Raw genomic sequence first — 25,005 nt, 5'->3', positions numbered from 1 at the left:
TCCAAGCTTGCCCAGAAAATCTGGAAATGGGCACTCACACGGAATATTTACCTGTCTTCCCAATATGTTCCATGGGATCTCAATTCACTAGCAGATGCTCTGAGCAGAGATCCCCTCACAGAGGAACACGAGTGGCGACTACATGAAGAAGTCGTGGAAGATCTCTTCTCTCAGTGGGGTTTCCCCATTAAAGACCTATTAGCCACAGGCAAAAACAGACAATGCCCAGAATTCGCATCCAGGTTCCCCCAGCCAGGTTCCAAGGAGAACGCTCTATGGATGAATTGGTGGTCAACAAAATACGCAGGGAATCAATGACGCTCATCCTAGTTGCTCCTATGTGGGCGAGACAACCATGGTTCCCACACCTACGCAAACTGGTGGTGTGCAATCCCATCAGACTCCCGTGCTGGTACAACCTACTCTCCCAGCACGAAGGGTAAACCGTGCATCCTCAACCCAACTCGATAAACTTGGCAGCATGGCTCCTGAAGTCATAGCGTTCGGCCATCTCAATTTACCTCAGAGATGTATGGATATCTTTAAAAGAGTCAAGAAAACCTAACACAAGGCACTGTTACTTTGATAAGTGGAAAATATTTGTTATTTGGTGCCAGAATAAACAAATCAACCCAATTGATTGTACTGCTTCAAACATTGTCACCTATATGCTCCACCTACTGGATGCAGGGTTAGGATTTAATTCACTAGAGGTACACCTCGCGGCGCTGTCAGCCTATACCACCTCCCATAACAAGGTGTCATGGTGGAAAGTGCCAGTGGTCAACGCCTTTATGGAAGGGGAAAAAGAGACTCCACCCTCCAATTTCTAACCCACCACTAGGTTGGGACCTTAATGTGGTGCTTGCTAAACTCATGGGACCTCCCTTTGAACCCATGCATAAAGCTAGTCTCAAACACCTGACATATATAACTGCCTTCTTAGTAGCCATTAGATCCCTAAGAAGGGTTAGTAAAATTCAAGTTCTGTCAGTGCAGGATCCTTTCTTTACTGTTAATGAGGATAAACTGGTTTTGCACTCACCCTAGGTTTTCACCTAAGTTCATTTCAAAATTCCATGTTAACCAGTCCATTGAGCTACTGGCCTTCTTCCAAGAACCCGAAAGCTCTGCTGAGGTGAAACTCCACACACTAGATGTGACGAGAGCGGTCCTCTACTCTGAAGAGAAGACAAGACCAGACCTCTAAGAAAGACAAATCAACTGTTCGTCTCCATAGCTCTAGGCAGAGAAGGAGATTGCGTCTCTAAAGGTGCCATCACTAAATGGATAGTCAGATGTATCCAACTGTGCTACTCTCTTGCAGATAAAACGCTGACTTTTACACCAAGGGCCCACTCTACAAGAGGTACTGGGGCCGCTCTGGCTTTCATTACAAATGTACCCCTTGACACCATTTGCAAAGCAGCTACATGGAGCTCTATTCACACTATTACTCAGCACTACTGCATTGACACTCATTCCAAGACAGATACTCAAGTGGGACAAGCGGTTCTAAGACATTTGTTCCTTCATGCCCCTTCTCACATCCCACCTCCTCCTTCTAACACTGCTTGCTTATCTATGCACAGCATGTGATCTAAGCAGATTCTACAAGCCTCAGAATGGATACATTACTCGCCGTAAGATTCTTGTATCTGCTTAGAACCACATGCGCCCGCCCTTCCTCCCCTTGAAAGAAGGCTCATGGATGCTTGTATTTTTATCTATCTTACCTGCTTTGATACTCTGTACTCCCGCTACTCCTCATGCTACCTCGTGTCAGAAAAAATGCAATCTGAGGGTCCTACACGCTTGAGGGATAATGGGTACAGTGGACGTCACACTAGCGATAGTATTGCTGGCACGCCCTATTTGACGCTCCTTTTCAAGTTTTCGAAAAACAAACTAATACTCTGCAGCTTCCACTAGATGTCCGCCTATGCACAGCATGTGAATCTAAGCAGAAACAAGCATCAGAAATACGATTACGGTGAGTAATGTATCCCATATAATTATAATTTTTTTTTAAAAACATGTAGCTCCCCAATTGTTACAGGCCTTGTTACTTAGAGATGGTCACACCAGGCTTATTTTGTACAGTTAGTTGTATTTTAAATACCTGCCTGTTCTGATGCAGTGTATAGAAGCAAGCATCTCCTGAGTTTTGGGGTGGAGGGGTGGCTTTCAGTTGCTATTTATGGCTGTTTTTGAGGTGGAATATGTATGCTGTTAATGAAAATTGTTTGTACAATATGCTACAGTATGCTACTGGTAATTTCTAGTATAAAAAAAACAGGAGATTGGTGGCCCATCCTAGACCTTCTGGTCCTAAACAAATTCCTCAAGGCTCAAACTTTCCGTATGGTTACTCTGCAACAAGTTTTATCCCAACTGCAAAAAATTGGATTTTCTGGAATCGCTGGATCTAGAGGATGCAGATTTCCACTACCCAGTTAATTAAAAACCATGCCTTTACCTTGGATCTGCAGGGTTAGGCTGCCATTACCAATTCCATGCGCTGCCCTTTGGCCAGCAGTCGGCCTGAACGATCTTCACCAACTGCCTGGCCCCAGTTGAGAAGCACCTTTGCTCAGGTGCACACCTCTACCTGTATCTAGACAAATGGCTAGTGCGGGCAACATAATTTCCCTGGCTGCCCAGCGTACCACACAGACTATCCAATGCCTTCAATCACTGGTATTCTCTGTAAGCTTTTCAAAATCCTGTCTGACCCAGTCTCCTCGGTTTCTCTATTTGGGCACTAAACTGAACACATGTTCTTGACTGGCGACTCCTTCAGAAGAGAGGGTGCAATACCTTCTGGCCAAGGTCCAGCTGCCTTCTCAACGGTCAATGACCCTTGTCTCTTAAAATCCCTGTCTGGATAATATCCTCATGCATTCCTCACCTTCAGCCTTGCAAGCTCTGCTTGCACCCTCTCCACGAGTTCCCTGATGCACGCTGGCAGCAGGCCTCTGGTACCGGGGTGCCAAGGTCCCTCCAATGCACCAGGATTGGGAAGCACTATGCGTTTGGTCAGCCAGGCCTCACCTAGTACATGGTGTTCCTTTTCGTCTTCCTCCACACCAAATCACTGTCTCAACGGACACCTCCCTGGAAGGCTGAGGTGCTCATGCAGAGAACCTACATGCCAGGGCTCTCTGGACAAACGAGAAGTCTCTCCATATTCATCTGGAGCTGTGTGCTGTCTTTTGGTCCCTCGGGTCCTTTCATCCTCAGTGTAGAAGTCGTGTGGTGCGTACAACACCACAACCATGTTTTGTATACGCAAGCAGGGGGAACCAGGTCTTTCTGTCCGGAAAGCACAGATGTTGTGGAAGTGGGTGCTGGAGCACTAGATGGTTCATTTCTTCTTCCTTTCCACCTACCAGCTGCTCGGAACACGATGGCGGATTCCTTCAGTAGAGAACTCTGCTCCCGCCATGAATGGGAACTCCAGGAGTCTCAATTCTACTGGATTTTCCATCGTTGGGGCATTCTGGAAATCAACCTGTTCGCCAGGTGCTCGTCCTTTGCCGGCGGGTTCCCTCATCTGTAGAGTCTGGAGGATGATGCCTTCACATTCCCCAGGGGAAGAGACCGTTCTGGTACTCTGACCTCCTTGCTCTGCCCTCTGCTCCTTGAAGTAGCTTCCGCCTCTGTGTGATCTGCTTTCCAGGAGTGACGGTGCACTCCTCCAGCACAACCCACCCTCCCTGAACCAGATGTCTTGGCTCCTCTGCTCCTAGAATTCTGCAATATTCAGCTACTTTCGGAGTGCAAGGACATTCTAGCCCGAGCATGCACTCCTTCCATGCTTAATTGTTAGAAGAGTTAATGGACACGTTTCTCCCACTGGTGTGTAGCGTGGGCCTGAGATCGATTTACCATTGAGCCATAGGACTTCTTGCCATATGTGCTGTTGCTAGATAAGTCTGGCCTAGCACATCCCTGCATCTAGGTGCACCTCCTGGTGATCTCCCGATATATCTGCTTCCCTAAAACATCGCTGCGTTCCAACCGCTAGATAAAATAATTAATCGGTGGCCTTTTCTGTTACTTACCACTAGTCGGACGACTTGCTCCACCCTGGGAGCTGAATGCCTTTTCAAGACGCATGAAACCTCCATTTAAACCAATGCATTGAGTTCCACTCAAGTTCCTGTCATGGAAGACTGCTTTACTCGTCGACTAGGCATGTAGGTGAAATCCAGGCTTTTTCCTGCAAAGCTCCGTCCCTCGTAATTTTCCACAAATCCAATGCTGCATTATGCACCAGTGGGTCATTGGTGCCCAAAGTTCCTTCGGCGTTCCATCTCAATAAGTTAGTGGTACTGCGTGTCTTCTTCGCCTGCCCTGTTCTCTTCTGCGGAACGCTGGTTGCATTCGGACTACTTGGCTAAGTGAAGGTTTGCTAATTTGTGACCTCTACACAGGTTTTTGTATGTTTGTCTTGGATCTTTTAAGCATTTAGAAGTGAACGTAGATAATTCTTCATGCTTTACTAGAAGTTGAGCATATTTCAGTACACACTGTGTGGACCGTCCTCTGTCCTGATGATGAACACATCCCTGAGCATCTCTTTTGCATCCCAACAGTGTAGTATGACTGCATAGTCGGAGCAACCTCTTTGAGTTATAAATGACTTGGTGTAAACCCCTTGTATAACTCTTAATATTGATTTGTGTAATTCCTCACCAGAAGATACTTTAAAAAAAAGTTCATAACAAGTACAGTTTAGAGCAGTAATATCAGAGTTCTTTGTTAATGACGGCACTCTACCTTGAAAATTCCAGTGAAACCATTTTTTCAAAATGTAAAAAATGAGTTATATTGAACCGTATATGGAATGAACTGCCACAGCAATTGCAAAATGTCTGGGCTTTAAGCTGACACTGTTGCCTGATGGCATGTAACAGTGAACTTGTCAATCTATTTATAGACACCTTTCTAAGCATGAAAAAAGTATCGGCTTAATCAGTATTTCTTAAGTATATGCATTGTTGGTTGGATTCTAAATACTCTGATAATTCAAGCGATTCAAGGATTATAATGGGCTAATGTGATTGGAACTTATTATTTTGCTCAACAATTTGCTTTTTTACCAACAGATGTATAGAAAGCAAATATGTGCAAGTGCAGTAGTCATATTCCTGAACAGTCCAATATATTTTACAGGCTGATAACTTTAAACACATACTTGAATTCTTGAAAACCTTTTATTTTTGCTTTTTGTACGAATAGCTATTGCTTTATTACTCACATTCTGTAACCTTTCATTCATGGCAGAATATATGTACTTTTACTAAACTGGAAGATATTCTTTTTACTCATTTGTATCACAGCCTCACTGATATAAAAATGTTTAAAACACCATCTTCAAAGTGCTCTCAAACTGTATTTATATATTTGGTAACAGTCAATTTGCTTCTGTAGAATTGTGAATTCGGTTGTTTTCACAGTTGATTGGAACACCTTGAATTGATTGACTCATGATTTGTGTTTATAGGCAGCATATGCGAGATTGTACCTTAAGTCGAAAAGAGTTGTTTCAAGACATTCTTTCCTACAATCCTGCCTTAATCGGATGCACTGAGAAAAGCAGTGAGGAGGAAATAACCCCTGCAGCAGGTACACATTTACATTTTTTGTCTTTCTTGGTTTTTGTAAGACTCAACGTGACATGTTGAATCAAGAAAATAGATGTAGATCTTGCTAATAACCAAGCAAAATATTTCTAAATAGTGTTTCAATAAGACCCATGACTGGTGAGAAACTCAAAGCAAGTCTTATGTCAGTTCCTGCACTGGCCTTCTTTGTCCACTGTTCCACCCCTCTGACATCAGAACCTGTATATTTTCTTCCGTGCTTGTCAGGGTGTCTAATTTTTTGAAAACGCAGATTATCCAGAGCGCAAGAAGTTAGACAAATCTGATTGTCTTGCAGAAAATAAATATTGCACTCAGGCAAAGAATGTTATTTTACATTTGATCACTGTCAAGCATACCAGACATATACAAAGATTAATACAACACAACATGTTCTGTTGTACCTGCAATTTTGTCTATGGATGTGTGCGTTTTTATACTTGGAAATAAAAAAGTAGTGCCCAGCATGGGCTACTATCAATAAAAACAAGTTTCCAAACCACACTTTCTAGGAAATCCATGCAAGCATCTGTATTAGGAAGATATTAGGCAGTTTCATTTTCACTTCAATACTTTAGTGGGTATGAGGAAGAGACTCATTGGGCTTCGAAGTCAAGTTGGTAGGTTTTCTCTTGTTGTGTAGCTGAAGAGTACATGGATGGGGTACGCACAAAGATGAAACGATCTTTACATTATTACCACTATTCTATCACAGCATTTTAGGATAACCACAACATCACATAATGATGAAAATTGAAAAATTGAGGTGGTTCATTGTTGTGGCGTTTTACTAAAGTCCAACTGTGGTAGGACTATAGAATAATCACTCTTATGGGTACAGGGCTCCAGCTATTAGGTGTGCCTTGAATTATCCAAAAGGTTTGGTAGCTATGGTCAAACAGCCAAGCTTCTTAGTCTAGGAGGGAGAAGGGGTGTGTAGTTGAGTACAAATACCTTCGAACACATCTATAGTTTAGAAAACGCACACTGTAGTTGTATAAAAATATAGCTATTAGATTTTGACATTAGACATTTGCTGTTGCAATTGTGAGGAACTAGGACTGAGACACGGAAGGCTTAGGATTGTGGTCATAAACTTGTATTTAAAATAATAAAGGGGTTGGAAACTGTCTCACTATCCCTAATCTAGGAGGTATTTCCCTACCTCATCTCAAACTAGTGGGTCTGTCCTTCGTCAAGAGGTACAAAGCAAAGGTATGTCCTGTGTCCAAAATTCTAGTCTGGCCCTCACTCAAAAACAAAATCTTGAATATTAATTCTTGATTTCAAGTTGCACAAATGGTCAGATTCAACACCAAGATATAATTCTTAGCAAAAAGGTCCAAGTGGACAAATGTTCACAGTTCCAGGGAGTGGCTCCTTTTCCCCCGATGCCATAAACCCAAAGTTCCAACAATCTCCTTCATTCTGGAATGATTTCCTTCTCCAGGTTTTCTCTTCAGGTTTCAGCTAGTGTAAAATCCTAAGGGCATGCGACTGCCTAGGGATTCTCTTGTTTACTGTATTACAATCTCAAAAGCATGCATCATCCTTGAGATTTTCTTCTGTGTACACTTCACACTTTAGCCTTTTCACACACTGTTGGGGAGAATTCTCATGAATGTGCTACTTCCCTTACCGACCCCCAGCAACTTTGCTGGATTTTGAGGACTGGATTTTATTACCTTGAAAGAGTGTGAGCCTTTTCCCCCACTCATGTATTTTGATGTGTTTTACACTTGTGTTCTTTGATTATGGAGTTTTAAATAACACCATAGGCATCATGTTTTCATGTGTTACACAGCACCCTCAGTGCAGTGACACAGAAATGTCTTTTAGACTTCCCAAAGGTTTAAATACCTTCTCTGGGATAAACTACTGCTTCCCAGAGAATGTAAAGTGAAATTGACTTTACTCTTTCCAAATCCCTAGACCCAGCACACCCTATCTTAAAATGGAGTGCTGGAGGGGTTACATAGTAGCCCGTGTCTAAATACTCATGTAGCAGTCAAAGCTAGCCTTTCCTATTGGAAAGGCTGGTGGCAGTGGTTTTACAACAAACTACCATGGTTTTTCACGACCACGAACACCCGTAGCTAAAAATCACGGGAGCCATCTTTTTCAAGATGGCACCTTAAACTGCTTTGTTTAAACGGGCCCTGGTCTTTTATTGACATTTCTTTTTGAAAAGGTCCTTCTAGTGTTTCTCTGCACGCCAAACCAGGTTTGGTCCCTTTTTTCCTATGCCTATCGTGGGTTTCAAGTCTGAAGACCGCCTCTGGGGCCCGAGTGTCTGGGGTGGGTAGGAAGTGAGGAAGTTGCCCGAAACTCCGTGCTTAGTCTCCTAGGAGACCCAAATGCACTCTTTCGTGATTGGCTGGCTGACTGTCCAGCAAGGGCAGCCATCCTGCTGTGTGAGTGACAGCTAGGCTGGAATGAAAGGGTGAGAACTGTTTAAAAGGCGATTCTCTTGGACTGGAAAGCAGAGTCGACCACTGGAACGAAAGAACCTAAGACGAGCTGGTAGAGGACTGCTGCTGCAACCACTGGACCGTTGATTTGCCCGGTGAAGCCCTGCTGCAAATCCGAATTGGCAGAACTCCATTCGACAGAGAAGCTCCTTGAAGGACGACTTCTTCCTTTTGAGTTGATGGGACCAATCATCTCAGAAGACACCTGGATACCATTCTCAATACTGGTGAAGGTTTAGCCAGGGAGAGGGAAACCAGTTTGTGTCTTGAAGTAACGGCTACTTGAAACGAACTGACTCCATTTTGTTTGCTCAGACGATCCAATGCAGTGAAGGAGTCCCCTGATGTCCTTCCTCTTGTCCCCACGACTGAGGCTCAGGAACAGTGAGATCTGCAGGAACTGTCAGGAACCAACGCTTTCAGGGAAACATTTTGCTTCACATTAAGGTGCTCTGCCATCCGTTTGAGATCCTAACTCTTATGGTGAAAGTTCTTGAAATGTTCCCAATTTACAGGCCTAATCAGCTTGTGACCCAGCATATCATTTTTTCTTTTTCATCTAAACTGCTTCTAAGAACTTTTACAAAGACTTTTCAGTTTGTTACCAGAACTGATCTGTCCTATCCAAGAACACTAGACTATTGACTTTGGCCTGGCCTATTGAATTGAACTGACCCTCCTGGTACACTGAACCTTTGCATTGCCTGACAGAAGTGTTTTCTGATCATTGTACAAACGAAGTGCCATTTGGCTCCCTTTTCAGGGGAGCACAAACTGTCCCTACAACTGTTTGTTACTGTAGTTTATTGGTGTTTAATATTAAGTTGATTTCTATTAGTGAATGTTTTCTAAATGATTGTGTAAATAAATGTATAAGTATTTTTACCAAGAAACCTTAAGTGTCTACTTGAACCACTGTGATTGCGATGCGATACTTAGTTTACTGCTCACATTCCCTCTTGAGATAAGCCTAGCTTCTCAGCTCACTACCAAAAAGTGTGTGGTACAGACTTATACCAAAGGTTTGTTTTTGCTTACACCTGTAGTCCTAATTGTGTGTGGTGTTCCCAGAGGGTACTGCATGCAATTCTGCCTAACAGCCTTTGGCGGGATTCAGGAGTAAAGCCCACCTCTGGCTCCAGACTGTCTGGGGTAGGGAGGAAGTGAGGGAGGTGCCCGAAACTCCCTGTGCTTAGTCTCCTAGGACACCCAAATGCACTCTGTGATGTTTGGCTGGCTGACTGTCCGGCAAGGACAGCCACCCTGCTGGGTGACGGACAGCTGGGCTGGAATGAAAGAGAGTGAACTGAATAAATGGGGAGTCTTTTGGCTTGGAAGGCAGTTGACCACTGGCGGAAGGAACCGAAGAGCTTGAAGAGGACGCCTGTTGCAACTCCTGACCGTTGGTTTGCCTGGTGAAGCCCTGCTGCAGTGCCGAAACGCCAAGTTCACATCGACGGAGAAGCCCCTGCAAGGATGACTTCTCTCCTTGAGTTGGTGGGACCAATCAACTCCAAAGTAAACCACCATCCATCTCGGAGCTGGTTGAATTTCCAGAGTTGCTGCTGGAAACCGTAAAGCCAGGGAGAGGAGCACCACATTGTGTGCCTTGTTTTTAACTGGCCTAGAGCTTTTGGAAGATACTCCAGACTCCCAAGAAACAGGACTGACCTAGCCTGGGTACCATCAACAGAGTGCCGGACCCCAGAAGCAAGGAAAGTCCATCTCGACAGTCAGGAACCGCAGTGTTGCTATTTGCGGTAGACGCGAGGAGCTGAAACACTGAACAGCCACTGAAAGTGAAGTTTGCTGGTTGCAAGTTTTGACCGTCCCAGTTCATTGCAAGAGTCCCCCGACATCCTTCCTCTTGTCCCCACGACTAAGGCACAGGAACAGCGAGATCTGCAGAGCTGCACATGAACAGAAGTCATCAGCTGCATCTTTTTCTTCATTTCTAAGGTACTGTAAAAAGTCTGAGAGAATGTACCTCTTACTGTAGAGTGCTTGCAACTTCTACAACTCACAAGCCTAATCAGCTGTGGCCATACATTTGATTTTTCTTTTCATCCAAGACTCCTAAGAACTTGTGCAAAAACATTTCCATTTACTTACCAGACATGCTTCATTCTATACAAGACTTTTGCCCATTGACTTTGACTTTGCCTTTTGAATTGTAAGACTTTTCTTGGAAGATCCAAAAGTATTTGCCCACTTAAGAATATTTGTGGTCTCTTGTTCTAATAATCTTTGCCTTTTACCAACCTCTAAAACTGTTCTAAATGTCAACAGTAAGATATTAATGTCCCTAGCACCCTAGTTATTTGTCACCTGTGGGTGTAGGTTTTGTCTGTGGGCAATCCCAAAAGGGTCTTTACTGATTTAGAAACTAGAGTGTACAGTATTAAAGTCTGTTTGTGCGTTACTATTATATTGCTCCCTTCTGAAGAAGGCTTTTCTGATGCTTGTTAATCTGCTTAGAATCACATGCTGTGCATATAGTTCAACATCCAGTGGTAACCGTGGTGTATTGCCTCTTGTCCTTCGGGGACCGAAGGGGGACGACGTCGGCATAGGCGTGTCTGTAACACTATCCCTGTCGTGACATGTAGTGTACCCAAAATCCCTCTCGCGCTGAGGCCCCTCAGATTGTTTTTTTCCACCCAGATAATTGGTTGCCCTATAGCGGAGCTCTTACTGAAGAGACATTGTTTATCTTATACCGACTTGTCTGTTTTTCCCCGTTAAGTCAATTCGGTCACAAGAACATCTTCGACTAAGACTGCAGGGGATTCATCTACGGCTGTGGATTTTGGCGCCTAAGATCCGGCAGACGGATTTTCCATGTGGTCGGTCCCTCTGGCCGACCTGTACAGTAGGGAGAGTGGGGTCGGGGTGGCCATATTGTCGGTATGTCTTTCCTCCTTTCCCCTCTTTACCCTTTTGGTCTGGTCATCTTTCCCTTTGGCTATGGAAAGGACTCCTTTTAGATTCTGCCCTAAGTGTAGGGTCAGATATCCTTGGAAGGACGAAACCAGGACGTGCAACGCCTGTCACCCCCTAAAGCACGACGAAAAGCGGTGTGCGGCCTGCAAACTCCTTCGGCCTAAGACCCTCAAGGAGTGCTGTGTAAAGAGGTGGGCTGCGTACGGTATGTCGCGGGTGGAACCCCCTTACCCTCACTGCCACACCGAGCTGAGAGTGACAGGGGCACCTTGGATGACCAAACCTCTGTTGCCGATGTTATAGACCTCGAGGCGGACACTTCTAGGTTCGCCACGCCGGTCCCCGACCCTTTAAGGCCTGACTCGCTTCAGGGACAACACCCGGTGACAGGGGCGTACAAACGCATCACACTAAGAAGACCACCCCTACACCGTTTTCGACGTATTAGTCGAAAAAGGTTAAAGTGCCAACAGGACTGCAGAAAATTCCGAAGGTTTCCTCGGATCGCTCCGATCCAAAGCCTTCCCCGCATCCGCAGCAGCGTCTTGCGACTGGGCAACCAAATTTAAGGACGGGCGCTACTCCTAAAACTTCACATGACGAAGCGCGGAAACACGACGCTGCGACGGTCCCGAAGGCCGCGGTAGGCCCAAATCTAACTAGGCCTCTACCTGAGAAACCAACCGCTAGGCCCTTTAGCGATGCGGAAGGTAATACACCTACCGATAGACCATCGGAGCAACTATCACGCCGATTCAGCGAATATCGAAGACCGCATCGAAAGAATTACGGCGGCGGTGGGTCTTACCCCGGTTCCGCCTAAAGTCATAGGACAAGCCGCAGAAAAATCTTCAGATGCGATTTGGTATCCTGATTCTTACGATACGTATCAAGATAGTCAAGAGCCTCTTTCCGACACTCTTTTCGGCGCCGTCGTGTGGAAAACAACATTTTTCCACCCGTAAGTCCGCCTGGGTCCTCTAAATGGACTAGAGAGAAATTCGAAGGGTGTATGGATCGGCTGGAGAAGATTATCAGTTTTTCTGATTATCCATCCCTGAAAAGGTCTTGGGTAGAGCCTAACCTCCATTTTTCTTCTAATTTTCAAGAAGATCAGTCTTCTGTCCCCGTCCAGCAGGAAGACATTGTCCACATGGACACATATACGGACATGTATAATGAAGAGGAAGAAGCTTCATTTCTGCAGAATTATGAGGAGACACTGCAGGGAACCGCAGACAACTGGGAAGAAACCCAGCAGGAAGGAACAGACCCATGGACACCAAGATCAGGACACTGATGTTTTGTGCCTAGATTCTCCTCCGTCCACTGCGGCTCGCCAGGCCTCACCTGTAGATGACCAAATGGCCTTCAACTCCATGTTGAAAAAAGCAGCTGAACACTTTCAAATCTCCACTCAAGAGGCTGTGCCTGAGCAGGATTTTGTTGAAGATATTCTTAAGGAGAAGCCTCCATCTAGCCACGCCATCCCCCTTCATTCTATCAAGAGAAGGTTGCCCCCCTCATTAGTATCACCAGCTCACACTCGGGCAGTGAACCCAAGAGTGGAAAAACTATTTCGCCCTTACCCTTCCAACCCTCTATACATTAGAGGGCATGCCATCCCAGTTTTATTGGTAGTGACTACAACCCGGAAAAGGGCAGGGGTACCCTTTCCACGGGGGAAGCACCTCCGGACAAGGAATCCAAAAGACTGCATGCTCTAGGCAAACGAGTCACTTCGGCTGCCGCATACACTACGCAGATTGCTAACAATACCACACTATTGGCAAGCTATGCTGACGTTCCGTGGAACCTGCTCCAGGAAGGCCTCCAAGAGGTTCCTGAACCCGCCAAATCCAAGCTTCTCTCCATTGTAATCAAGGGAAGACAAGTTAACCAGAATGTGATCAAGCACACCCTGGACATGGCTGAAACAGCAGGTAGGTCTCTGGCCCAAGGGACCCTACTTAAGAGAAGCTTGGCTGCGGACTTCTGGTTCTAAACCGGAAACACAAGCCTCCCTCATCAATAAGCCCATTGAGGAATCTAACCTTCAGGAAAGCGGTGGATGAGGCCTTGGTAACAGCTAAGAAAGAGCATGAGACTCTTAAGTCTCTGCAACAGATCACACAGAAACCTTCCCCTCAGAGAGGTATTAACTCTCGGCGGTCCTTTCGAGGGCAAGCCCGTGCTGGTCAAAACAACTTTGGCACGGGGAACTTCAACCCAGGACAAACTTGGGGAAACCCTGCATACTACCCTTCAATGGGTCAGAAACGCGGCAAAGGCAAAGGTAGAGGCCCCAATCCCAGAGGAGCCACAGCCTCTGGTCAGAAATGACCACCAGATCCAGGTCCCCTCTTATGTCACCCCGGTCGGGGGGCGATTCATATCTTTCCTCGCGGCATGGGAGGGAATAACTTTAGACCAGTGGGTCATAAAGATGGTCGCCCACGGGTACTGCGTGGAATTCGCCCGACCTCTTCAATTCAGACCGCCGTGCTCACTGCGCCTTTCACCGGACCATCTGGAGTTCCTGAATCAAGAGGTGGAAGCATTGTTGGGAAAGGACGCCATAGAAGCCTTCCCTATTCTTCAGGTAAAAGAGGGTATTTATTCAGTGTACTTCCGTGTACCCAAAAAGGACCTCACCATGCGCCCTGTTCTAGACCTGCGCCAGCGAACAAGTTCATAAAACCCCAGACGTTTTGCATGGTTAACACTACAGGAGGTGATCCCATTGCTGAAACAGGGGGACTACATGGCAACATTGGACATGAAAAAATGCATACTTTCATATTTCAATGTTCCAGCGCACAGAAAATATCTAAGGTTCATGATAGAGGACAGGCATTACCAATTCAAGGTACTCCCCTTCGGCGTTGCCTCGGCGCCAAGGGTGTTTACCAAAGTCCTGACAGTGGCTGCAGCACACCTGCGCAGACTGTCTGTCCCAGTTTACCCATACCTCGACGACTAGCTCATCACGGGGGACTCATTCGACACATGTTTTTCGAACACCCAAAAAAACAGATCTTCTCTTCAGTCTGGGTTTCTCAATCAACGAAAAGAAATCCAGTCTAGTCCCCAGTCAAACAAAATAATTTCTGGGAGCTCTAATTCGGACTGAAGACTGTCTCATCTTCCCCTCCGGGAGGGTTCAGAACATGCTTTTTCTGATCCCTCAATATGTGGCCAGTCGGGAGGTGATGGTGCGCAAAGCCATGCGCTTGCTAGGAATGATGGCCTTGTGCCATATACTTGGTTCCCCACGCGCGGCTGCGCATGCGTCCCATGCAAGAGTGGCTCAACAGCCAGTGGTGTCAACAGCCAGTGGTGTCAGGCCAGCGGACAATTGGAAGATCTGGTAGTTGTCCAGCCAGCCCTCATTCTCTCTCTGCAGTGGTGGCCAAGAGAAAACCTCTTGAAGGGGAAGACCTCCACCACCTCTACAGTGGAAGCCACTCACTACAGATGCATCTCTCACGGGGTGGGGGGGGCTCACCTGCTTCAGCAGACAGCGCACGGATTGTGGTCCTTTCAAGTAGCATCTAACCATATAAACTTACTGGAGCTATTAGCGATATTCAAGGCTTTGAAGGCCTTTCAGGTGCGGCTAAAAGGGAAGACAGTGCTGATTCTAACGGACAGCACTACAGCCATGTATTACCTGAAAAACAGGGGGGCACTCACTCTCCAGGGCTATCCAAGCTGTCCCAAAACATTTGGATATGGGCTCAAACACAAGATGTTTCTGTTGTCCCGACATGTTCCAGGGGAACTCAATCTTCTGGCAGACGTGCTCAGCAGAGATTTTCCTCTGCCCCAAGAATACGAATGGCGGCTACACAAAGACATTGTGTCCAACGTCTTTGCAGAATGGGGTTTCCCAGAGATCGACCTGTTCGCTACTCAGGAGAACGCCCAATGCCAAGACTACCCAAACCCCCTGCCCCGCCCCCTCCCGACTCACCTGCTCAACAAAATAGTGCACACGATGCAGGAACCAGTCACCATGATACTGGTGGCCCCGCCAGCCCTGGTTCGCTCACCTGATGGAAATGTCCCTCTCCCCACCAGTGAAACTACCCTGTCCGTACAACATGTTGTCTGAGGACAGAGGGGAGACCCTACACCCATGCCCACAAACTCTGCACTTAGCAGCTTGGCTTGGCTCATGAGGTCATAGAGTTTGGACACCTACAGCACCCTCAGAGGTGCATGGACATACTCAGGGAAGCTAGGAAACCGAACACACATTATTGCTATGCCAGCAAATGGAAACGTTTTGTGATCTGGTGCAATTCCAAGGGCGTCAATCCGATCGATTGCTCACCCACACACCTTGTGCTGTACCTAACAGATCTTTTGGACACTGGGTTAGTCTACAATTCCCTAAAGGTTCATCTGGCTGCTCTGTCAGCCTACACCACATCACAACAAAAAGTGTTGTGGTGGAAGATACCAGTGATTAAAGCCTTTATTGAAGGGGTTAAGAGGATTTATCCTCACATTTCTCACCCAGCTCCTGGATGGGACCTAAATGTGGTTTTGACCAGACTCATGGGAGCTCCCTTTGAGCCTATGCATAAAGCAAGTCTGCAAGACCTGACTTATTAAACAGCCTTCCTAGTAGCTATCACTTCTATCAGAAGAGTTAGCGAACTACAGGCACTTTCTGCTCTAGACCCCTTTGTTACAGTCCACAAAGATAAGTTAGTTCTGCGCACGCAACCCAGATTTGCGCCTAAATTCATATCGAAGTTCCATGTGACCCAGTCCATTGAACTACCTACCTTTTTCCAGAATCCCACTTGCATGGCCGAAAGAACCCTGCACAAACTGAATGTGTGCAGGGCAGTCAAGTTCTACCTGGAAAAAACTAAACCACTGAGGAAAACAAACCAATTTTTCATTTCAGATGGTGGAGAAGGTGATCCTGTCTCTAAATCGGCTATCTCAAGGTGGATTGTCAAATGCATCACACTGTTTCTCTCTTCCTAAGAGAGAACTGCCCTTCAAGCCTAGAGCACATTCTACTCGAGGCACTGGGATGGCCATAGCATTCATTGCAAATGTTCAGTTTGAATCCATTTGCAAAGCGGCAACCTGGAGTTCTGTACACACCTTTACAAAACACTATTGCCTAGACACTCATTCTAGGTCTGATTCTCAGGTGGGACAAGCAGTACTAAGACCTTTTTTGTCTACCGTTCCTTCTCACAACCCACCTCCAACTCCGGGTACTGCTCGCTAGTCTAAGCAGATCAATAAGCATCAGAAGACATGCATTACTTACCGTAATAGCATTTCTGATGACTGTATCTGCTTAGATTCACATGTAGGGATGTAACGGTATAACGTTAAAGATACCCTGAACCACTTAATTGAACAATAATAACCGTCACATTGTTTATACCGTTCATACCGTTAAGTGTGCTTTTCAACCTGATTTGGAAAGGCTGCAGTAAGCAATTGCTGCGCAGTCTTGGTTTTGCACTGTTGGATGTGCCGTCTGCCAAGTAGTTTCAGTTGGAGCAGTTTTTAATGCCATTCCATAAACCACACGTGCCTTACACAAAATCAATATGTTAGCAGTAGGAAGAATAGATAGTGCCAAGAAGGAAAAGGGTTTACTTTGGGGTGGCGGCTTTGGGGTTTATATACTTATAATGGATAATGTTCTCTAAACATATAGCAATGGGGGATTTCGCTAGTTCTATCATTGAATTTACATATAATAAGTCACACTGCGAAATTCACTCATCTCTGTGGGTATTCCCTGCTTCCATACCAAAGGGTAACATGTCAGTGATTACTGAACACCTTTTGGCCTGCAAGTAAACTAAAGGCTGTAACCTAAAGAGAGTGCGTGTGTGTGTGTATGCGCACAAGCGTATACTACCATCACCCTCCATTGATCTGTGGCATGCAGGTTATCAAGATGGCAACATGGTCATCTTCACCAGTAGCCAGTGGGGGAGCAAAAAGCCTAAATGACCACTTAAGAAAAGCTATTCAGTTTGGTTTGCCAGTTGCAGCAGGCCTCCACCCCACCCACTCCTCTCCACACGTGTGTTTGTGTTTGGTGGAAGCAAGGCATTTCAGTGGAAAGTATGTTGAAAAGCCCAATTCTGGCCCTGGGTGCCTGGTTTTGTTTGTGATGATACATCTGTCAATTTATGACCTTTTAGAAAATATTTGTTAAGATTAGTTAACTCCACCTGCTATACCGCGATAACCATGATATACCGTCATTTGGCAAGAAGGTTATTGTACCGTCATAAAACGAATACCGTGACACCCCTATTCACATGCGCCCTCCCTACCACCCCGCTCGGGGTGGAAGGAACATAGACGTCTTACTACTTTCTCTCTTTATGTACTCACTCACTATAGCCTTTGGCTCCCTCATGGCAGAAAAAATACAATCGGAGGGACCTCAGCGCGTGAGGGATTTTGGGTACACTACACGTCACGATAGGGATAGTGTAACAGACACGCCTATGCCGACGTCCACTTTTGGTCCCTGAAAGACCAGATGCAATACTTTGCGGTTACCACTGGATGTCGGACTATATGCACAGCATGTGAATTTAAGCAGATACAATCATCAGAAATGCTATTACGGTAAGTAATGCATGACATTTTAACTGACTGATAAATTAATAATTGTTTATGCAAGAAACCTTGAGTGTAAGAGTTTATTTGAATACCTGTAACTGTAAATCTCCGTGTAACTCCACTACAGCTCACATTGACACCTCTTGGTATGAGCCTGGCTGCGCTACCAAAACTGTGTTGTACAAGCTTATACCAAAGGTTGGGTTTCCTATACCGGTAGTCCTAGTTGTGTGTAGTGGTCCCAGATGGCACTGCATACAAACTTTGTCTAAAAGTCAGCGAGACTCATGGCCTCAGAACCCTATACCACTTTTCACAGGGATAAGGTGGTCCTGCTGACACACCCCGCGTTCCTACCTAAGGTACCATCCCATTTCCATCTAAACGAGAAAATAGTCTTACCTACTTTTTTTTGCTGATCCCAAGGACGAGGCTCAGAGAGTCTTGCACTCTGGATGTCAGACGTGCTCTAAAATTCTATCTGGACAGGACCAAGCGCTTCTGCAAGTCGGACGCCCTGTTTGTCACCTTCGGGGGGTGGGTGGGGTCCAGACCCAGTTATCCAGCATACAAGGCCTCTATTGCACAGTGGATGGTTTCGGCCTACAATTGGCAGCACAAGCCGCTGCCGGCTAAGATGCACACCCACTCTTGTCAGAGATAAGGCCACAGCCATTGCATTCCAGCGGCAGGTTCCGTGGCAGGTCATCAGCAGGATGGCCTCCTGGGCCACCCCTTTGGCTTTCTGTAAGCATTACAATTTGGACGCCGGCTCTTAGTTAGGCGCAGCCTTCAGGCAGGCGGTTCTAAGGAACCTATTTGCTTAGGGATGGTCTCCTCTGCACCATGCGGCTTATTCAGTTGTAATCGCCCATGCAGAGTGGACGAAAAGGGAACGGGACATTAAAGTAATTATAAGTTACTCACTGTAGTGACCAACATACTCTTAGTCCCCTTTCCTCCATACATCCCACCATACTCCACCCTAATACTGGTGTTATTAGGCAATGTTAAATATTGTAGACGTGTCAATGGGGACTGAGGTGTGGTGCTTGTGGTCTGAATCAGGGTAGCGCATGCTCCCAGGACCGCAATCCCCACATGCTTTTAAATTCAAAGTGGAAGAAGGTTTTTTTGTGTGAAAAAGGTTCAGTCTCCCGTCCCTAGCAAGGGACGCCCATGCAAGGTGGGCAGTCAAAAAGTCGAATAACAAAAATGTCGAACAAAATGTCGGGAAAAAAAGTCGAATGTTTTCTTTTTTAATTTGTTTTTTTGGGTTTCGTTAAAAAAAAGGTAAAACAAAAAAAGGGGAACCCCCCATTTCGAATAAAAAAACCTACAAAAATAGACATTTGAATTTTTTTTTCGACTTTTTGAATGGGGTTTCCATGCAGGATGTTGGAAAGGAGACTAGTCGCTACAGTGAGGAACTTATAAATTCTTCATACTGGGCTTCTCCCTCAATTGCAAGAAGTCCAATGAGGCACCTTCTCAGAGGCTCCAGTACATAGGGGCTGTACTGGATACATCCTTGGGAAAGAGCTTGCCACCCAAGGTGAGGGCTCAAGACATTTTTAAGATGGTTACCAAATTTCAGAATGCCCAGTCTACCGGTCTTCGATTTTGTTTATGGAGATTGCTCTGCCTCTTGGAATCATGCATTTTTCTGGTGGCAGAGGCCCACCTGAGAATGAGATCCCTTCAATGTGCTCTAAGAAAACAGTGGTCCCAATTTTCAGGAATGATTTCAGACCAACTTCAGATTCCAACCAGGGTCTCGCAGGATCTTCTGTGGTGGCCTGTGTGGACAGTATGCTGAAGGGGGGGGAGCCTTTTAAGCAACCATGGCAGGAGATTACAGTAGTGACAGACACCTCACTGACGGGGTGGAGAGCCCATGCCAACGATCGGTCAGCGGTCGTTGGTCTCCGTTGGAGTCCAAACTACATATCAATCTTTTGGAGCTGAGGGCAATCAGACTAGCGTGAAGGCCTTTCTGCCCTCTGTCCGGGAAAAGAATGTCCTGATAATGACAGACAAAACAGTGGCCATGTACTACCTCAACAAGAGAGGTGGTGTAGTGTCACTACCACTGTGCAGAGAGGCAGTACAGCTCTGGTACTGGGCAATTCTAGAAGGAATATCCCTTCAGGGCACCGGATGCTCAGCAAGCAGAGCAGAGTCTCCCATGAGAGGGAACTAGCTCAGGAAGTCCTTAAAGAGATCTTCACCCTTTCGGGAACCCCCCCATTAGATCTGTTTGCGGCCAAGGTCAACCGGTAGCGCAAGAGATTGCTCCAGGGAATGTCCTCCAAGAGGAGCTCTAGGAGACGCGTTCAAAGTGGACTGGCAGTTTTCCTTAAGTCCCTGTCATTCCTCATGTAATAAGGAGGTTGAGAAGTTTCAGGAAACACATGATCCTAATTTCCTCGGATTGGGCCATGTGGTACCCGGACCTTTTGGACAGACCCATCTGTCCTCCGATGCCTCTTACACAAAGAGAGGACCTTCTCTTGCGAGAGGACGGTCTGGTTCTCCTTCTAGAGGTCAAGACACTTGACTTTCAGGGTTGGTTTCCGAAAGGCTGAGATATAAGGATTGGGACCTCCCGCATGACGAAATGGGGGTGTTGCTTTCGGCCAGAAGGCTAGCACCAAAGCCTTTGCACTGTTGCCGTTGGAATAAGTTCTGCAACTGGTGCAAGGAAAATAATGTAGATACTTTTCTATGTGAAACACTGGATGTTTTATCATTTCTTCTATCCTTAGCCAATCTGGGGCTCCAGATTGGGACCATCAACGGTTAACTGGCGGCGCTGTCCATTTTTAAGCGCTCGTCTGAGGAATGTTCCAATTTCTAAATTCCACTGGTGACACCATTTTAAAGGGGGTCACCAATGTGTTCCCTCCATCTCCTTTCCAGGTTCTAGTTTGGGACCTTAATCTGGTTCTAAAAATCCTAATGTGGATTAACCTTTAAAACTATCTTATTGGTGACTCTGACATCAGCCTGTAGAGTGAGTTGCAAGCATTTTCATCCAAGCCACTGTTTACGATCTTCCACAAGGATAGGGTTGTTTTAAGAGTCAAACTTTTTTTTTTTTTGCCCAATCATTTCTGATTTTCATTTTGGTCAGAAAATTGTTCTACCTTCTTTCTATACCCCACCTCATCCTGGCAAGAAAGAGGAAAGACTACATAGGTTAGACCCCTGGAGAGCGTTAAGCTTTTACATTTCATGACCAACTCTTCATTGGATATACAGGACATAACCTGGGTCGGGCTGTTACTAAATGGACCTTATCTATGTGGATCATTCTGGCTCTATCAGAATGTTACAGGCTGGCAGGAAAATACCCTTCTGAAGGTCAAAGAGCACATTCCACAGGGCCATGTCTACATATACAGCCCTGCGAAGGAGCATACCAATTAAACATTTGTGAAGCGGCTACATGGTCTTGCATCCACACATTCACTAAGCATTATTGCCTGGATGCCTCCCTTGGTCAGGAGGGTACTTTTGGAAGGCAGCCCTTCACTCGGTCCATGAACGTATTTGAAGTATAATTCTACTCCCTCCTCCAAACCAAATAATGCTTTGGGAGTCCGTCAAAAATGAGGAATACGTGGGAAGGACACAATCCATTCGGAGAACAAGTTACTTACCCCTGGTAACGTTCTTTCGACTGCATGTTCCTCCAACGTATTCTGCATCGCCCTCCCATCCTATCCCCTCAGTAGACCTTCCCATGGTATCATAGCTTCCGTTCCATCTAGGCAGAGTATGGTTATTCCTGTGTTTTACGGGTATCTGTGCTGATAAAGGAGGGAAAAACAGAACTGAGGCCAATGGGCGCTGCATGTGCTATGTATGGTTTTGATGAAATCTCGACGGAGACCTTTGAGGGACATTGACTCGACGCACAGCTCCCTCTGCCACTCGAAAGAACTTTACCAGGGTGTAAGTAACTTGTACTTCTCTTCTAGTGTCTCCTTTTCTTTCCTCGTCTCGTACTTTCGTTCATCCCTTTGCTTGCTTTGCTCATTTTCTTCTTCATATACTCTTCTTTCTTTTCCCGCTCTTCTTTCTTTTCTCGAACCCAATCAATGCCCTTATTATCCAGCTTAAGCAATATTTTTCCTTCCATTCATTCTGTACTATTGTTCACTTAGCTTTGTCCTTCATTTATTTGTTTCCTTGCCTCTTCCTCTATTTCCCTTTGTCTTGTCTGTCCTTTCTCTCATCACGCTGTTTCCTTTCCTCGCATGTTGACATATTTATATTTTCTGCTTTTGCTCTCTTACGCATAGTCCTCACTGTTATAAGCGGGTGGCTCGTATGTTGGATTAACATACCCCGCCACTACTTTCAATTCCTTAAAGGTATAAAATCCCTTATCCGCTGTGCCTATGCTTTTATTTTCAGAAAAGGAACGGGGAGCCGAAGGCGTTACATCCTGGCTTTATATACTGATTTAAGCATCCACTCTTTCTCAGCTGGCTCTTCTTTCTCACTCTGATACATCTTCCATAACTCTAAAATAGCTACATTTTTCAGTAACTTCTTTCCCTTATATGTAGCATGCAAATGTCTTAAGTAGCAATAATGTTTTTGACAACAAACCCTCTTGAGGCCATGACGGGAGTGTCTTATTGGTCGTGCCTTGGACCCAATCCAATGATGCTTCCTTATCTTGGCTGTATATTTTGGCAGTGTTCTGCGTAAGTGTAGACTAGGAGTTTCTCCCATGATAAGTATCTTTATTCTGCTCTTCATTTTATCAAATATATTACTCTGATCAATTTGAGCAGGCACCATCAATCGCTGCTTTTTATCCGAAAACCAAAATATTTTAACCACATTTAAAATCTGGTCCAACAATGCTTTTTTTTTTTGTTCCTTCATTTAGACTTTCTATCAATGTTTAGTACTTTGTTCATTTATCATTGATATTTTAAGAATCTCTACTTTGTTTCCTTTTTTTTGTACTCCTGATTGACACCAATCTTTTGATAAGATTTTTACTATCGTTTTATATCTATTCCAAACATAACAAAAGTTTCATACAGTCATATTATAACCCCATAAACGTGCACTTCAATACATTTTCCTACGTACACCTTCCTTTGGTAGCTTTAGTAAATTAATCTCATTTAATTTTTACTCCATCTTGGAGTTTGATACGCACTCTTCTTATTGACTTTACCTCAGGAATCCTTAGCCCTATATGGAGTCTTTTTATTGCATACCCTTCAACCCCTTGGAACGTTGAATTGAGTTATCTACTTCTCTTCTTTATAATCCGCCAAAATCCTGTTAATTTTGCACCTTTTATTCCCCTCCCCCTATTTTTTGGCATCTTAAATTTTCTACTTGCATCCGTGGCTCAGCTTGGGTTCATCGGCATCGACTCTTCCTCAACCAACCTGTTCCCTATCCATCCCGCAGGGCACCAGCGGGGACCGGACCGGAATGTCATCAGAGGGACCTGCAATTCGTAACTTCTTACACATATTTTGTTATGCACCATTTGCCACAGTAAACTCTGCAGTGTTCTGCCTTCTTTACTAAGAAAATGGAGTTCAATCATAACATCGGACCTTCTGTATGCAAGTGTCTTTACTCCATGAAGTCTCTACATTCAGAGGGCCTGATGTAACCAAACTAAAACGAGAAGTTCTTTTCCTCTTTGGATTTCTACAAGTATTTGCTTTAGATGGTTCACTATTCACCCGGATCCCCCTCAGTCAGGCTCAGATCTCTTTAGTTCAATGTTCATAGGATATTCTTTTGGGTGACTCATGATTCACCTCGGATCCCCCTCAGTTGGGCTCAGATCCCCTTTTAAATACAATTGGTCTCCCTCAGCCGGGCTCGGACCAATTTCAATCAAGCATCAAAGCCCTTGTATGTGCAAGGGGTTTTGTGTGACCCGTTGTTGGACCACTTTGATTTTACAATTCCTTTGCTTTACATCTGTCCCCTTTGGGTTTGGATACCTAATAGAGACTATCGAATGAGCACGCATGTGGTGCTGGACCACTGTTTACGGTATCTATTTTCGATTCAAAGTTCAGTCACTCATTTAGTGCATGAATTATGTTCGTATCACTTGCCACAAACGCTTATTGCATTGTCCTCTTAAAATTCCTTCATACAATGTTGCTGCTTGCAACCTTGGCTTGCAGACAGCCTGGGTTGGTATCACGCTCCCCAACTCACCAGCTGTGCTGCCTTCACTGGCTTTTCTTTGTTGTAGGATCCAAGGACAGAACCACAGCGGCAGCCACTTCTCGCTGCCTTAGCTATCGACATGGGAGAGCCCTGTGTGCCTCTGACAATGCAGGAGTCTTCAGCTTTGAATCCAGGTCTTGCATTGTCTATTCTCGAAGGCTCATAACAGTTACGGTCTTTCAGTGAAAAGGTCAAGGGCTCTTAATTTGTATTCCTTTTTGGTCTCGCCTTCTTTCGCCTTGTATTAAACTGCCATCTTGGAACGGCTGTTTCCTTGTGTGCTTCGCCTCGCTCGGTGTGTGCTCTCGTGCTCCGCCTTTTATCCATGTGGGGACGTGTGATCGAAGTGATGTGTGATTGCCTGACCATTGAGTTGGGACATGTCAGGTATACGTTGTACAGTGTTAGTCCATTTTCCCGGTAGGATGGCATAAAGGTGTTAAAGGTAAGGGGATACTGGGTCTTGCTATCTGGTGTCGCACTTCCTTTCCCCGAAGAATCCCCCCCTTGCCTCCCCCCACCCCCCCCCCCCCAACCCACATCCAGGTGATCCTCCCTCACTGGTCCACCTCAGGAACTGGATCCAAAAGCGAAGGCCTTGTCCTGGCCACCTGGATGACAGATACCCGGGAACTAGCGCAGGTGACACACTCGGGTTTCTCACATCTATGACATCATCCAACGTGTCAAACTGCTAAACTTATTGAATGGAAGGATTTGTTAGGAGAAAATATGTACCTATGGGGTACATGGGGGGGGGGGGTTAGTACATCATTGGCTGCCCCTTATCTGTAGGCCATGTCTTGAACTACCTTTAAATACGTATAATACTGATAATAGCAGAGAAAATGGCAGCAGATTGGTCTATGCATCATTGTATAGCGTTTTGCCACATAGACCCTTTGATTGGTTGGCATGTTCGCCCAACCTTGCACTTTCGGCTCGCTAGCAGCACATAAGCAAAACGAAACCCAGGTGCTCGAGTCACGTCGGATTACTCTCCACTTTCCCAATTAGTCCATCTCTCATTAGTCCAAACATAAGCCAAAGTTTCCTGTATGTAGTTGACCTTTGTTAGG

The 25,005-nt window shown here is 45.5% G+C and overlaps 1 protein-coding gene across 1 annotated transcript in view; it reads left to right on the top strand.

The window, feature by feature from the left end:
- ZFC3H1 (zinc finger C3H1-type containing) overlaps nucleotides 1–25,005 on the top strand; it is a 1,590,362-nt gene that overhangs the window by 732,713 nt on the left and 832,644 nt on the right. The window contains exon 18 of the mRNA XM_069628251.1: nucleotides 5,513–5,634. Coding sequence (XP_069484352.1) covers nucleotides 5,513–5,634 — 122 coding nt within the window. The remainder of the gene's footprint in view (nucleotides 1–5,512; nucleotides 5,635–25,005) is intronic.

Source organism: Ambystoma mexicanum, chromosome 12 (assembly GCF_040938575.1).
Source record: "Ambystoma mexicanum isolate Mex_15411 chromosome 12, UKY_AmexF1_1, whole genome shotgun sequence".
NCBI classification, from domain to species: domain Eukaryota; kingdom Metazoa; phylum Chordata; class Amphibia; order Caudata; family Ambystomatidae; genus Ambystoma; species Ambystoma mexicanum.
The sequence above is the reverse complement of the archived record's forward strand: the minus strand, read 5'-3'. Positions and strand labels throughout refer to the sequence as shown.